This window comes from Schistocerca americana, chromosome 6 (genome assembly GCF_021461395.2).
Source record: "Schistocerca americana isolate TAMUIC-IGC-003095 chromosome 6, iqSchAmer2.1, whole genome shotgun sequence".
Taxonomy (NCBI): Eukaryota; Metazoa; Arthropoda; class Insecta; order Orthoptera; family Acrididae; genus Schistocerca; species Schistocerca americana.
This window is the reverse complement of record NC_060124.1, coordinates 484453599-484468956: the sequence shown is the minus strand read 5'-3', so window position 1 is coordinate 484468956 and position 15358 is coordinate 484453599. Positions and strand designations below refer to the sequence as shown.

At 41.2% G+C, this 15358-nt stretch overlaps 1 protein-coding gene across 1 annotated transcript in view; it reads right to left on the bottom strand.

The window, feature by feature from the left end:
* Positions 1 to 4093: 4093 nt before the first annotated feature.
* Positions 4094 to 15358, bottom strand: part of LOC124619693 — a 68428-nt gene continuing 57163 nt past the window's right edge. The window contains exons 6-7 of the mRNA XM_047146244.1: positions 11058 to 11213; positions 4094 to 6388 (exon numbers count right to left, since the gene is read on the bottom strand). Of these exons, the coding sequence (XP_047002200.1) occupies positions 6329 to 6388; positions 11058 to 11213 (216 nt within the window). The 3' untranslated portion in view covers positions 4094 to 6328. The remainder of the gene's footprint in view (positions 6389 to 11057; positions 11214 to 15358) is intronic.

Sequence of the window (15358 nt, the reverse complement as noted above, 5' to 3'; positions counted from 1 at the left end):
TTCCCGCCTCGAAAGGGGAGGGCGTACAGAAACAACATTCAGACCCAGTTCCGCCAGCAACGTGGGGTGACGTGGCCAGAGACAACGACCTGGCCGCCCGCCCTCCCGAGGACAAGGCGGAACAGCCGCTGCTGGGAGATGAAGTCATAACTGCTGCGCCGGGCCAAGAACAGGATGCAGAAGAGGTAGTCAATACGCAGCCAGCAGAAGCAGAGACGACCGCTCCAGCACTACTGAAGATGGTCGCGAAATCATTGCGTGATAAGACGTACGCACACCACAGTATCCCCTACACTTTCACCGATTCCAGTGTTCCTAAACCTTCTCTACCCCACAAACCTTATGACTTCGGTTGGGTCATTACAAATCTGACCGCCGTCGTTCCTAAGAGGGACTTGGATCTCATAAACCGCTTCCCTGTCTGTACCGAATATGACTGTCAGCGCATTATCGCTGCTATACTAAGAGTCAAGCAGAAGAAGAAGATGATACATTCTTCTTCCCCGCACCGCTAGTTCCCTAGCATCCACAATATTTTGTCCTGTCGAGCTCAAACAAGTCTTAATCAATCCTTTTAAACCCAGACAAATAATTTTTATCTTATCCTTGTGGAGTAAACGACAACTGACAAACACTCCGATGTTGTAGATCACCTCAGGGGAGGTCTCAATACCAGAGAGAGAGAGAGAGAGAGAGAGAGAGAAAGAGAGAGAGAGAGAGAGAGAGAGATGGTTCAAATGGCTCTGAGCACTAGGGGACTTAACTTCTAAGGTCATCAGTCCCCTAGAACGTAGAACTACTTAAACCTAACTAACCTAAGGACATCACACACATCCATGCCCGAGGCAGGATTCGAACCTGCGACCGCAGCGGTCGCGCGGTTCCAGACTGTAACTCCTAGAACCGCTCGGCTACCCTGGCCGGCGAGGGAGAGAGAGAGAGAAAGAGAGAGAGAGAGAGGCGCGAATAACCAGCAGAAATCCGATTTATCAACATGACAAGTGAACTTTATGCTGAAAGTTATCTTAGCACCAGTGCCATGTGTGTTTTGCAATAACAGAACAAATCTTTACATACTTTGATAAGGAATGCAAAGAATTATGATTTCATTGAAGTGTAGTAGAATAATCTAAATTTTCTTATTGTCTACTCCACTTTAACCTGTAAGTTGAACCAGTAGTGCCAATATGTAAGACAAGTGTATTTTTTAAATGTTAAAGGAGAGTTTAGTTAAGACAATATTTCCTCGTGTGTTTTGTACTGTCACAGAAGAAATCTTATGTTTTTGGATAAATAATATGTAGATTTGTGGTTTGATTGTGTTTACTTATTGCTGGTGAAGTTATTTTTTGGCTTTTCTAAACTTTCAATTGGCCGCTTGTTAATCGCTTATGGATACAATCAACCTCTTGAATAGAAGTGTGCCATTGTTTTCTTTAGGCTTACATGTTTGTTAAACAATAATCTGCGACGGAACTCTTCAGTTCCCTCCTAATCCCACTAATGTAAAAACCGTATGTGAAACAGATTAGAAAGGGGTAGAGTAATAACAGATTCTGCCGTGCGTCTCACTGGTTTGACTTTGAACGAGACCCGCCTGCAGTGCTTCAGCGTATGTTAACATCGGTTTCCACGAGTATCTCAGTGTGAACAGGGAAGAAACATCTGCAGTGACTCTTGTAATTACCTCCTTTTAATACAATTTAGACAGACAGCAGAATACTCCTCTTAACAAGTCAAGGAACAAGAAAGTAAAATCTTATTAAATAACAATTTTTAGTTTGTATGAAATGATATTTGGATTGCCAAATTTTACAGGTGAATCATGCGCTCCTTCCAGTAAGATGTCCCTGTTGTTCCTAGTGGATAACTAAAACTAAGGTACTCAACAGAGCCACTGCCTGTCATGGTCGCTTTTGAAGCCCGCACGGGTTCACCAACACTTGTTCCCACGTGTATGCACCATGGACGGCACTTTACTGATGAACTCTGGAGACACGCCCCTTGCAGACTCGCTGACTAACCCCAAAAGGTAGCTCAGAAATTAATTATCATTTTACACCCTCAGGCGACATATTGGCGTCAGTCGAAGGTTGACATCTCGCAGATTCAATAGGAAGCTGTCGGGGCCCGACAGACGTACTGACGTCAAGACTGTTTACCAAAACAGTGGGGAGAGTTAAGACTCTTTCTGGGACTCGTATAATGAGAGGAGGGAAGCTGCCTTATCCTCCTTTCTGATAGGTGACACAAATGAGCACGAACCACGGTTGGCTGACATGCGTTTTTGGAGAAACAATGCTTGTTGACACGCCAGAGTTAGTGAAACGAACGAGTACAGATGATATTCAGTTCTTTAGGGCGAACAAAAGACATTCGATTTCGGAAAGCGTAGAGAAGTCATTCGGTTTTGGAGAGCGGCGCAGCGAACATAGCGGCTCCTGGTTCTAAGATGGATGGTTGATTCTTCGTTCCAGATACGAGGAAGCAGCCAGTGTAGTGAGCATTCACGCTGCGCTGTTAGTATTTAATCGAAGTCGGTGTCCTGTGAAGTGTAAACACCTTTCGGCCAATTTGAGACGTTTCACAGCCATTCTTTCGCAATTCGGTACTGATGTTCGTTACAGTGAATCTTGAGCTACCGTCGACTTGATCGTTAACTTGTCTGTTGGATGTACTGATTGTGGTGCACGTCTAAACTTTCCTTGATGCTATGCAATTATTTCTGTCACATCATTCAATGTTGAGTCAGTTACGGTCTCTGGAAGTAACGCTGTTTCTACACGGTATTTCCCTGTACCTTGCTGGTCCATTACCTGCATCTGAAATAGTATGATACTTCAGGTATTTCTTGTTATTTTTTAACGAAGACGTTCGCAATGTTAAATTCTTTCTTTGTGTGCATAGTTCTCGGTTAATACATATGCAGTAATAGCATTCATCTGGATATTATTTCGGTAATTAGTTAACGTCACATCACTTGAATATACATTATTAAACGCCATCAGCCCTACTTATATATCATGGGCACTGTTTCTCATGACAGTTCAGTGATGTAAGTTTTCTTCTAATCAGATAGCTTCCTATCAGCCGACAGGCCATAGGATGTAATTCTTTATTTTTATGTTAATCGTTGATGATGTGATATCCGGCGACTCTTCTATCGAAATTGTTAGCAGTCAACTGCAAACATTTTCATTTGACTTCTCCCCACATAGTATTAGATTTAATTTTGTTTAACTCACCCTGCCAGGATGTTTACTCCCTTCCCCTTCCTCTCCCCCCCCCCACTTCCAATTTTGTAGACATGTTTCATTTAGCTTCTAACTTCCCAAAATCTCTACATAACTCCCCCATTCCCATCGTATCCCCTACTGCATAGACATGTTTCAGCATGTTCCGACAAGTGACACGTGTGTTTCGTACTGCTACAGAAGAAATCTTTACTTATTTTAATAAATAATACAGAAAGTAATGTTTTGATACAAAGATCGAACACTCGAAATACCGAATTTTCCTCTCTGTGTGGAACCTTGTCTATCGTAATCTGTAACACATCAAAGCATGTAGTGTTCATATATCATCTTTGGAGCAGTTCGATGTTGTACTTTCATTTTACGAAAATGTGCAGTTTAAGTGCTTCGGGACATAAAATGATCTTGTCAAATCGCACCATTTCTACTTCGGTCTATTGCGCTAAAATATTAGAAAAAGTGACGTTGGTGGATAAACATGCAATTTTTTAGCAGTTGATTATGGAGAAATAGCCTGTAAACCTTTTTTCACAGCAGTGGAACATTGCCATGTGCTGAAATACTGTAAGTTACTCCATTATTGTCAATATATTTACATATTTTTTAATGTATTTTAGACACAGAAATTACATAGTGACATTTAACACAACTGTTGTGTGTGTTACTGACTTATTTTTGATACAGAATAGAAACATTTTATACGTGGAAATGCTGTAAGTTACACCAATATTGAAAATATCTTTATGTATTTCGCGGACATTACATGTGTAGAAATAACATTGACATAAACGTTGTGTGTGTGGTTACATATTATTGATAAATAATATAGATGTGGAATTGTTGTACATTATACCAGTATTGTCAATGCATTTTTCAGTAATTAAAATAGGTGTGGAGATACTCTAAGTTCCTCCTTTAACGTAGTTTTGATGAACCTTCTAGATGTAAGAATAACATTGTGAAAGCAAGTGTGCAGCAGCAGTGCCAATTAGAGAGCCAGGTGCATGTGTACTGTCATAGAATAGTATAAACATAAAAATAAAATTTTTATACTTAATTTGGAAGTCCATTGTGGACTGAACCAATTGCAGTACTATTATCTATCTTCACTCACAGACAAGTGTAGTTTAACCCATGCCACTCGGGGCATGCGTGTGTCTTTTAGTGTCATAGAAGTAATTCTGTGTGTATTTTGATAAATAATACAGGCAATTTAAATATGCAAATAGTTAAATGTACGTTGCAGGAAGTGTAGTACGGTGATCGTACTTTGCTCACTGACAAATGGGAAGTACAGAGGACAGGATGGGGATTGCCTGTTTTGTTCTAATGGCTGGAAAAAAGCCAGGCTATGATTGATTGTTTCATTTTAACGGTTCGTAAAACACTGGGCTGTGACTGGAGAAGAGGAAAAGATGATTTCTTTGTCTTAAAAATTCTCTTACTGTCTACCTAGCATGGCTTAGTATGGAGTTGAAAAATGGTAAAATACTCGGTATTGATTGGATGAACTAAATATGTCTGTTGTCTTAGAAACTATGATTATCCAAAGGTCGTGACATAAGAAGAAGCAGAAAAAATCTTATTAGTTGCTACAGCACTGGGCCGTGACTGGAAAATCTGAATATAGGTATGCTTTCCTAAAAGCTCTCTAACTGGCCAAGGAGCGTGCCTTAAGATCGTTAAAAGTTCTTATCTATTTTCTAGGAAAGAGGCATGGCATAGGACAGAGGAAGAGGCGTTTCTTGTGACATGGATATGGTATGTGTATACTGTATGGTATGCTGCGCTTACATGCTCACCGAAAAATGTTAAAGGCAGCACAACACTATTCGTTGACATTTCGTATCTAACTGCGTGAGACATTTTGGGATATAAGACAGCAGCTGTCTCCTATGGTCGCAGACCAAACATCATTGAGCTGTTTTATGCATCTACCATGGTCTCTCAGCTCAGAAGTTTCAACTGAAGGAAGAAAGGAAGGAAGGAGGGAAGGAGGGAGGGAATGAAGGAAGGAAGAGGTCATTAGAGCCAGTTTTAACGAAAGCAAACATCGAGCGTGATAGCCTGTATCCTATAGTCCATTCTGTGTTCAAAGTTAATTAGTGGATTTCCCCATTTGATGCCCGGATCACCCCCAGATTTACTGTCTGCTCGGCTTTGCTCTGCTCGTATTCTTTATTTACCGCCATAACGTTACCAGACAGCACTCATCTTGCAGTTGTTAGTGATCATAATGTTTTGGTTTATTAGTATGGCGTCTTCACAGGCTATCGGCTGTATGATATTATGAGCCACTACTTAATTTATTTGATCATAAATATAAATTAATAATCCATTGTTTCGTTTCAATAATTGTGCTTCCATATTACCATTGCAATCTGTTTCCAAGTCTAAAAATTAGATTTTTGTTGGTTTACTTTCAGCAGGCAGCAGCCATTAAAACGGCTGATAGGACAAGAGCGTCATAACATAATTTGGTGCCCATCATGGGACCGATAAGAGTAACCATTACGACTTGGAACACCTAAGGAGTCTTCTAACACCGAACAATTACGCTATCAAACGATGGGTGACTGTTTATTCTCCTGTGATAAAATGTTTGCTTGTAAATGTAAATTAATAATCCGTTGTTTCGTTTCAATAATTGCACTTTAAAAATTATCATTGCAGTCTGTTTCGAACTCTACAAATTAGATTTTTGTTGCTTTACTTTCAGCAGTTAGCAGCCATTAAAACGGCTGCTGGGGCAGGAGCGTCACAACATAATTTAGTGGCCAACATTGGACCGATAAGAGTAAACGTTACAACTTGGAACACCTCGTGAATCTTATAACACCGTAGAATATGGCCCGTCAAATGGTGTGTGACTGATTATTTGCCTGTGAGAATATGTTGTGAATACCATACTTTTTCAACAGAAGCAAGAGGATACTAATCTTGAGCATTAATGCAAATAAATAGTTTTTCCTAATACGAAAGTTTATTTTGTAGCAGATGAAATCTTTCCGTTCTAGCAGGGTCTGTGACCAGCCAAAGCTCCAGATACAGCAGTTGCGTGAACTTTTCTTGTGTTAATCTGCTGTCTGTAGATTAAAGAGCATGTTGAATATTGTGTATGAAGCATTCATCGCCTGCAACAACAGAAACTGCATTAGTCAATTCTGAAACATAAAAGTTATATTTCAGACTGTAAGCTTGGAAGTACATCAACAACAGTAAAAACAAAAATCCAATAGAATACTGTTACAAAGCAAAGTTACTAGGTTACGACTTGCAACATCATTTATTTTGCACACAACTGGAATATCTTTGCTGAAAACGGCCTCGCAGTATGGCTAATTTGTACAGCGGAATGGAGTGGTTTTTATATCCAGTATCGATATGCTTCCATCTAAACACACGGTTTACTTACTATTGAAACAGCATTGGATGGTCATACACAGACTGAGTCTTTTTCCAGTGAAGTTAACTCCATTTATCGGGACGAACCTAAACGAAATTACCCACTGGGAAGTTTACAGATCTAAAATCAAAGTCTTACTCATTTCACTGTATCTGTTACATACAATAATTTTGACATTTTGAAATACCGGTGTTACACTACATTGTATGAAACTTAGTTACCAGTGCCATGATGATTTTAGTCAAATACTTCGTTACAACGAAAACTATACACTGCTGAACACTGTGAAATACATGGCAAAGAGTGCTTCCCAAAGTACAACATATTTCAGTTTTCATTCACCTCTGGAGCGTAGGAATAATGATTGCGCAAGTGCTCCTGTGCCGTCCATAATAAATCAAATCCACTTTCCGCTGTCCATACTGCAGTGACACAGTAGACGGCTGTAGCATATTGCTAGGTTCTTCATTCCATTCCGGTGTTAGGAACTTTATACGCAGGCTTTCGAAAGATGATAGTCTATCTCCTATCATATTAATTATGAGCATATTCACGACGCCCTCTCACTTGTCAGACAAACCCTAAGAGATTCCTGCTGCTTTTCTGTGTATAAGCTAAATATGCCCTGTTAGTCATACTTCGCTCGAGTTCCAGACATTTCAGAAATATTCTCTAGGACGCAGGAGAAGTTTGCAAGCAATCTGCTTTGTAAACTGAATGAATTTTCCTAGTACTCCTCCAAAGAATTAAAGTCTGATGCTTTATCTACAACTGAACTTGCATGACCGTTCCCCTTGATACCCCCCCGTTTTGTTAAGTATAGGTAATCGTAAGAATTGACTGATTCCAATTATGTCCTACAGTCATCAGACACTACATGTGTACATTTTGTAAAATGCTGAATTTTTCTTTTCTGAACACTGCACCGAGTTACCAGTTTCCGCACCACTTTTAAATCCTATCAAAATCTGACTCTGTACTCGCAGAACTTCCTCTAGTTAGAACTTCATTATAAGTAACTGCAGCGACATCAAAAAGTTTGAGTTTACTATTAATATTGTTTCTAAGGTCGTTACCCTGCAGGAATAGTACAACTACAAAAGTATTGTGTCTGTCTGTTTGCACACGCTGATCTCCAAAAATACTAGATGAATTTTCATGACGTTTTCATAGATAAACTGTGCGTGGCTTGGGGAAACATACAGGCTCTATTTTTATCAAAATCGAAACATGGAAATACAGATATTGCAATTTAAAATTTTGTCTAATATCGCCTGCATAGCATAGTAGTGCAGATGTTTAATTATCACAGCCTATTAAACCAAAGAACTAATAGATGGGACACTGTTAGTCTTTTGGTATGCCAAACAATGAGTAGGTGGTGCTGTTAGCTTTTTTAACTCAGTGACATATGTATTTTCGGAAGCTTACGTTGGTGACAGATTAAACATTGTAATCTTATCTTTACCAATACAGACTAACACTTAATTTATTTGGCTAGTATGTATGGATTTAATTATTTCATTTCGTGTATTAAAAGCGTAACGACACTCCATTGCTTCTTTCGACAGGTTTTATTTATATTCTCCGTTAGGAAAAACGAATTTATTAAATTTGCATTGTGATTTGTGTGCCTACTCATTTCATTCTGATTTCGTTTTGTTCATGAATAAAAATGTCCATAGAAGGGTCAAGCCTTTCTGAATACACCAGAATGGCTAAAAGCCTTATGGGGACCATGTGGTCTGAAGAATCCAATGAAGATCACGAAACGAGACCAACTGCAGCTCCAGAACGTCAGACTTTAACGCACTCTCTAGAAACTCCTTTTGGTGTGACGTAACTCCGAAAGAGAGCTTCGTGCATTATCTCGCTCCTCAGAACCCTTCACTCACAAAGGCATTAAGTTACTTCTCTCAAACATAACACCATAGAAACGGTAGTTTTGATAGAAAGTGGCAAAAGCAAGTGAGCTTTCGTACACCAAATGCCGTGAATTCATAATAATATATCATTTCACTTTTAACGTATACAATTCCCGGTGAACTCATGTTATGTCATGATCATAAACGAAGCACAACGCCAAATACTGTGTATTACGCCCATGGATCTTAGTGTCAGTTGGTTTTCACAGAGTCAGCCTTACTTCGCTCTTACCCATGTTAGTGAAGCAAACAAGCTCTTCGAACATGTCCCCAACCATACTCGCATTCGGGAGGACGACGGTTCAATTCCGCGTCCGACCATCCTGATTTAGGTTTTCCGTGATTTCCCTAAATCGCTCCAGGCAAATGCTGGGATGGTTCCTTTGAAAGGGCACTGCCGACTTCCTTCTCCATCCTTCCCTAATCCGATGAGACCGATGACCTCGCTGTTTGGTGTCTTCCCCCAAACAATCCAATCCAATCCCAATCATACTCATTCAAAAGTTGTATTCAAAGAAACTTTATAAGCCAAAAGTAAATGCCACATGTATGAAGCCTCAGGCACAGCTATAAATAGATACTGGAGCAACGCCTTGTTTCTCAGCTAGTACAAAGTACGATCGGCTACGTTCATTCACAGAAATCATTTTTAATCGCGGTTTCGAAGATATACTGACGTCCTCAAAAATCTATAAATCACAGCTGAAAGTTCATTCATGAGTAGTATATAAACCTTTTCTAAAGCGGCACTAAAGAGTTAGAAACATGAGCGGGAGGAGCTCCACAAGAATCGAGCCTGACTGTGGGTTCATTTGGGTGAACACTCTGCGGCTTTCTCGTAGCCTATCAATATTTTACTCATAAATGTTGTTTTGCTTGCAGGTACGTTGCATCTACTGTTCAGAGCGTGTCGCACTGGAAAAGGCAGTTGCTGAACGTTTCAACCTCGACTGGAGTTATCAAAGTACGTATTTATATTTAACTGTTATTTTGTTTAAAGTTTCGGCATTAACTCACGAGTTAAGATGGAAGTGACACACGGAGCACTCTAATATGTTTATCGTGGTCTTTTTCTATGCACGGTACAGACAACAGAACTAATACAGATGAAATATGTTTATAATCTACAAGAGCCTTAGCCACTTAAAATTGGAGAGGAATCTGAAGATATATTTGCCTCGGCTGCGATTGAAAAGGGGGGGGGGGTGTGAGGGAGGATAATATAACACGTTTATGTTGTTACTTTCAAGGAAATCTGACTTTATTTTTTAAATGCAAAAATTATTGTGAAAAAATTCAGACTATAGAGACGTCGCTGCCTATTTTGGCTTCCGCACGTTAATTATCGGCACATTTACTCAGAAAACAGAGCAATAGACTGAAACATCTCCCATTATTTAGATACGCTCCAGGATTTTGTTTGTTGTGATCGTGTCTCATAACTAATGTCAGATGGGTGTAATATAAGGGGTGATCAAAAAGTTCGAAGGCCCTAAAGTCGAGAATCGGTATCCTCCCACCGACCCACCACGTTGCAGATACCGGATTGGTAAAGTAACGTGTCCTGCTGCGTGAAGAAGTCCGTAACTGTGTGCTGCACATCCTCGTCCTATAGGAGTCGTAGACTCTGCAAGGCGTTTTCTAGGAGACCAAAGGCTTGATAATCACTTGGGGAGAGATCGGCATTATAGCGAGTGGCTGAGTGTTACCCACTTGAGGTGACGTAACTTCTGTTCAAAAATGGCAGGCGGTAGTGTTATAAGCTATGAAGTGCAGAGTTGCAAATTTCTTCACCTCTAGAAGTCCCATGTCTTAGTGAACTGTTCATCTTCTGTCGCAGTACTAGTGTATTATTGTGTGCGCTTTCATGCAGGAATATGCAGTGTTTAACAGGTATACCTTCAGATATGATACCTTGATATGTACACACATCAGTTTGTTGGCCATTTTACCTCTGCATCGAGCAGTCTTCCCACAGCCAAGTCACAAACTATAAGATCTGATGTTTTCTGCGTGATCATATTGCCTGTCAGTGTAGACTAATAGGTGCGCGTCAACACCTCCACACTTAAACATTTATCCTGCTCTCCAGGGGAAAATAAACATCAATGGCCTGCTCTTTCCACATGTGGCTGGAGGTACTCACCAGCCCAAAAACATGTGAGTTGAGTTGAAATGGCCACAATGATTAGTATGAAAATGACATAAATACTGATGTAATATTGTTCAGTACACCATTCTCAACCACGAATAAAAATATCTACAATCACACCCGTTACATCCTGTATACCTTCCTTCTGGTCCAAGCAACATGTAGCTGCAATCTGGTTGGGGGGGGGGGCAGTTTAGCGGGGGGAGGGGGTTGTTTAGGCACTCCCGCGCAACGCCACGGACCTCCTTCGACTCTTGCCATGGGCTCTTTTCAGCACGTGGAAATGAGCACTTAAGATTACATGTGTTTGAAGCAGGTACCTGCAGGAATGAGTTCCTGGACAGCTCGACGAGTTTTCCGACCCTCACGCTGAGCGGGCACGCCGCCTGCAGCATGAAGATGCGTAGCGATCTGCAGAAAGACTCGTCTGCCTGTGGCCAGTCACAGCTGAACGCAGAGAACTGCAGCCGGTCTGCCTGCAACAGCAAGCCCATACGATACGGCGTGATAAGTGGAAGCAGAAGGCTTCCCCTTCACTTTATGGCATCTGATTGTTCATAATAATGCTAAGACAAAAAAGAAAAGAAAACCGGATGTACGATCAAGGATTTATCGAAACAGGGCCGAAATTAGTAGATGTTACGTGCATGTAGAGACAAACAAATGATTACAATTTCAGGAAAACTGGTTGAGATATTCAAGAGAAAAAGCTTCACAAATTGAGCAAGTCAGTAAATTGTCGGTTCCATCTTTGCCCTCGTGCAAGCATTTGTTCGTGTCGGTACTGACTGATAACAGTTGTTGCATGTCCTCCTCAGGGGTTGTTGTTGTTGTTGTTGTTGTGGTCTTCACTCCTGAGACAGCTCTCCATGCTAATCTATCCTGTGCAAGCTCCTTCATCTCCTAGTACCTACTGCAAACTACATCCTTCTGAATCTGCTTAGTGTATTCATCTCTTGGTCTCCCTCTATGATTTTTACCTTCCACGCTGCCCTCCAATGGTAAATTTGTGATCCCTTGACGCCTCAGGACATGTCCTACCAACCGATACCTTCTTCTAGTCAAGTTGGGCCACAAACTTCTCTTCTCCCCAATCCTATTCAATACCTCCTCATTAGTTGCGTGATCTACCCACCTAATCTTCAACATTCTTCTGTAGCACCACATTTCGAAAGCTTCTATTCTCTTCTTGCCCAAACTACTTATTGTCCATGTTTCACTTCCATACATGGCTACACTCCATACAAATACGTTCAGAAACGACTTCCTGAGACTTAAATCTATACTCGATGTTAACAAATTTCTCTTCTTCAGAAACGCTTTCCTAGCCATTGCCAGTGTACATTTTATATCCTCTCTACTTCGACCATCATCAGTTATTTTACTCCACAAATAGCAAAACTCCTTTACTACTTTAAGTGTCTCATTTCCTAATCCAATTCCCTCAGTTTCACCCGACTTAATTCGACTACATTCCATTATCCTCGTTTTACTTTTGTTGATGTTCATCTTATATCCTCCTTTCAAGACACTGTCCATTCCGTTCAACTGCTCTTCCAAGTCCTTTGCCGTCTCTGACAGAATTACACTGTCATCGGCGAATCTCAAAGTTTTTATTTCTTCTCCGTGGATTTTAATACCTACTACGAACTTTTCTTTTGTTTCCTTCATTGCCTGCTCAATATACAGATTGAATAACATCGGGGAGAGGCTACAACCCTGTGTCACTCCCTTCCCAACCACTGCTTCCTGGGACCTTCGATGTTTAGTCCCCCTTAAACATCCCAATAACCACCACCACCACCACCACCACTGGTTCCCTTTGATGCCCCTAGACTCTTATAACTGCCATCTGGTTTCTGTACAAATTGTAAATAGCCTTTCACGCCCTGTATTTTATCCCTGCCACCTTTAGAAGTTGAAAGTGAGTATTCCAGTCAACATTGTCAAAAGCTTTCTATAAAGTCTACAAATGCTAGAAACGTAAGTTTGCCTTTCCTTAATCTTTCTTCTAAGATAAGTCGTAAGGTCAGTATTGCCTCACGTGTTCCAACATTTCTATAGAATCCAAACTGATCTTCCCCGAGGTCGGCTTCTACCAGTTTTTCCATTCATCTGTAAATAATTCGCGTTAGTATTTTGCATTTGTGGCTTATTAAACTGATAGTTCGGTAATTTTCACATCTGTCAACACCTGCTTTCTTTGGGATTGGAATTATTATATTCTTCTTGAAATCTGAGGGTATTTCGCCTGTCTCTTGCATCTTGCTCACCAGATGGTAGCGTTTTGGCAGGACTGGCTCTCCCAAGGCCGTCAGTAGTTCTAATGGAATGTTGTCTACTCCCTTGGCCTTGTTTCGTCTCAGGTCTTTCAGTGCTCCGTCAAATTCTTGATGCAGTATCGTGTCTCCCATTTCATCTTCATCTATATCCTCTTCCATTTCCATAATATTGTCCTCAAGTTCATCACCCTAGTATAGACCCTCTACATACTCCTTCCACCTTTCTGCTTTCCCCTCTTTGCTTAGAACTGGTTTTCGATCTGAGCTCTTGATATTCATAAAAGTGTCTCTCTTTTCTCCATAGGTCTCTTTAATTTTCCTGTAGGCTGTATCTATCTTACCCCTAGTGAGATAAGCCTCTACATCCTTACATTTGTCCTCTAGCCATGCCTGCTTAGCCATTTTGCACTTCCTGTCGATCTCATTTTTGAGACGTTTGTATTCCTTTTTGCCTGCTTCATTTACTGCATTTTTATATTTTCTCCTTTAATCAATTAAGTTCAATTTTTCTTCTGTTACCCAAGGATTTCTACTAGCCCTCGTCTTTTTACCTACTTGATCCTCTGCTCCCTTCACTACTTCATCCCTCAGAGCTACCCATTCGTCTTCTACAGTATTTCTTTCCCCCATTCCTGTCAATTGTTCCCTTATACTGCCCCTGAAACTCTGTACAACCTCTGGTTTAGTCAGTTTATCCAGGTCCCATATCCTTAAATTCCAAACCTTTGGCAATTTCTTCAGTTTTAATCTACAGTTCTAACCAATAGGTTGTGGTCAGAGTCCACATCTGCCCCTGGAAATGTCCTACAATTTAAAACCTGGTTCCAGAATCTCTGTCTTACCATTATAGAGGGTGAGTCACCCGACATTACCGCTGTATATATTTCGTAAACCATATCAAATACTAACGAATCGATTCCACAGACCGAACGTGAGGAGAGGGGCTAGTGTCATTGGTTAATACAAACCATAAAAAAATGCACGGAAGTATGTTTTTTAACACAAACCTACGTTTTTTTTAAATGGAACCCCGTTAGTTTTGTTAGCACATCTGAACATATAAACAAATACGTAATCATTGCCGTTTGTTGCGTTGTAAAATGTTAATTACATCCGGAGATATTGTAACCCAAAGTTGACGCTTGAGTACCACTCCTCCGCAAAAAAATGGTGCAAATGGCTCTGAGCACTATGGGACTTAACATCTGTGGTGATCAGTCCCCTAGAACTTAGAACTACTTAAACCTAACTAACCTAAGGATATCACACACATCCATGCCCGAGGCAGGATTCGAACCTGCGACCGTAGCAGTTGCGCGGTTCCGGACTGAGCGCCTGAACCGCTAGACCACCGCGGCCGGCATACTCCTCCGCTGTTAGATCGTGTGTATCGGAGAGCACCGTATTACGTTGGGAACCAAAGGGAACGGTGATGTACCTTAGGTACAGAAGAGACTGGAACAGCACATTACGTCCACATGCTAACACCTTTTTGTTGGTCTTTTTCACTGACGCACATGTACATTACCATGAGGGGCGAGGTACATGTACACACGTGGTTTCCGTTTTCAATTATGGGGTGGAATAGAGTGTGTCCCGACATGTCAGGCCAATAGATGTTCAATGTGGTGGCCATCATTTGCTGCACACAATTGCAATCTCTGGCGTAATGAATGTCGTACACGCCGCAGTACATCTGGTGTAAAGTCGCCGCAGGCTGCCACAATACGTTGTTTCATATCCTCTGGGGTTGTAGGCACATCACGGTACACATTCCTCTTTAACGTACCCCACAGAAAGAAGTCCAGAGGTGTAACATCAGGAGAACGGGCTGGCCAATTTATGCGCCTCCACGTCCTATGAAACGCCCGTCGAACATCCTGTCAAGGGTCAGCCTAGTGTTAATTGCGGAATGTGCAGGTGCACCATCATGCTGATACCACATACGTCGACGCGTTTCCAGTGGGACATTTTCGAGCAACGTTAACAGATCATTCTTTACAAACGCGATGTATGTTGCAGCTGTTTGCGCGCCTGCAATGAAGTGAGGACCAATGAGGTGGTCGCCAATGTTTCCGCACCATGCATTTACAGTCCACAGTCGCTGACGCTCTACCTGTCTGGGCCAGCGAGGATTGTCCACTTACCAGTAATGCATGTACCATATATTCATTGCCCGTGGTTTGTGAAACCTGCTTCATCGGTAAACAGGTAGAACTGCAACGCATTCTCCGTTAATGTCCATTGACAGAATTGCACTCGATGATTAAAGTCATCACCATGTAATTGCTGATGTAGCGACACATGAAACGGGTGAAAGCGGTGACGATGCAGAATGC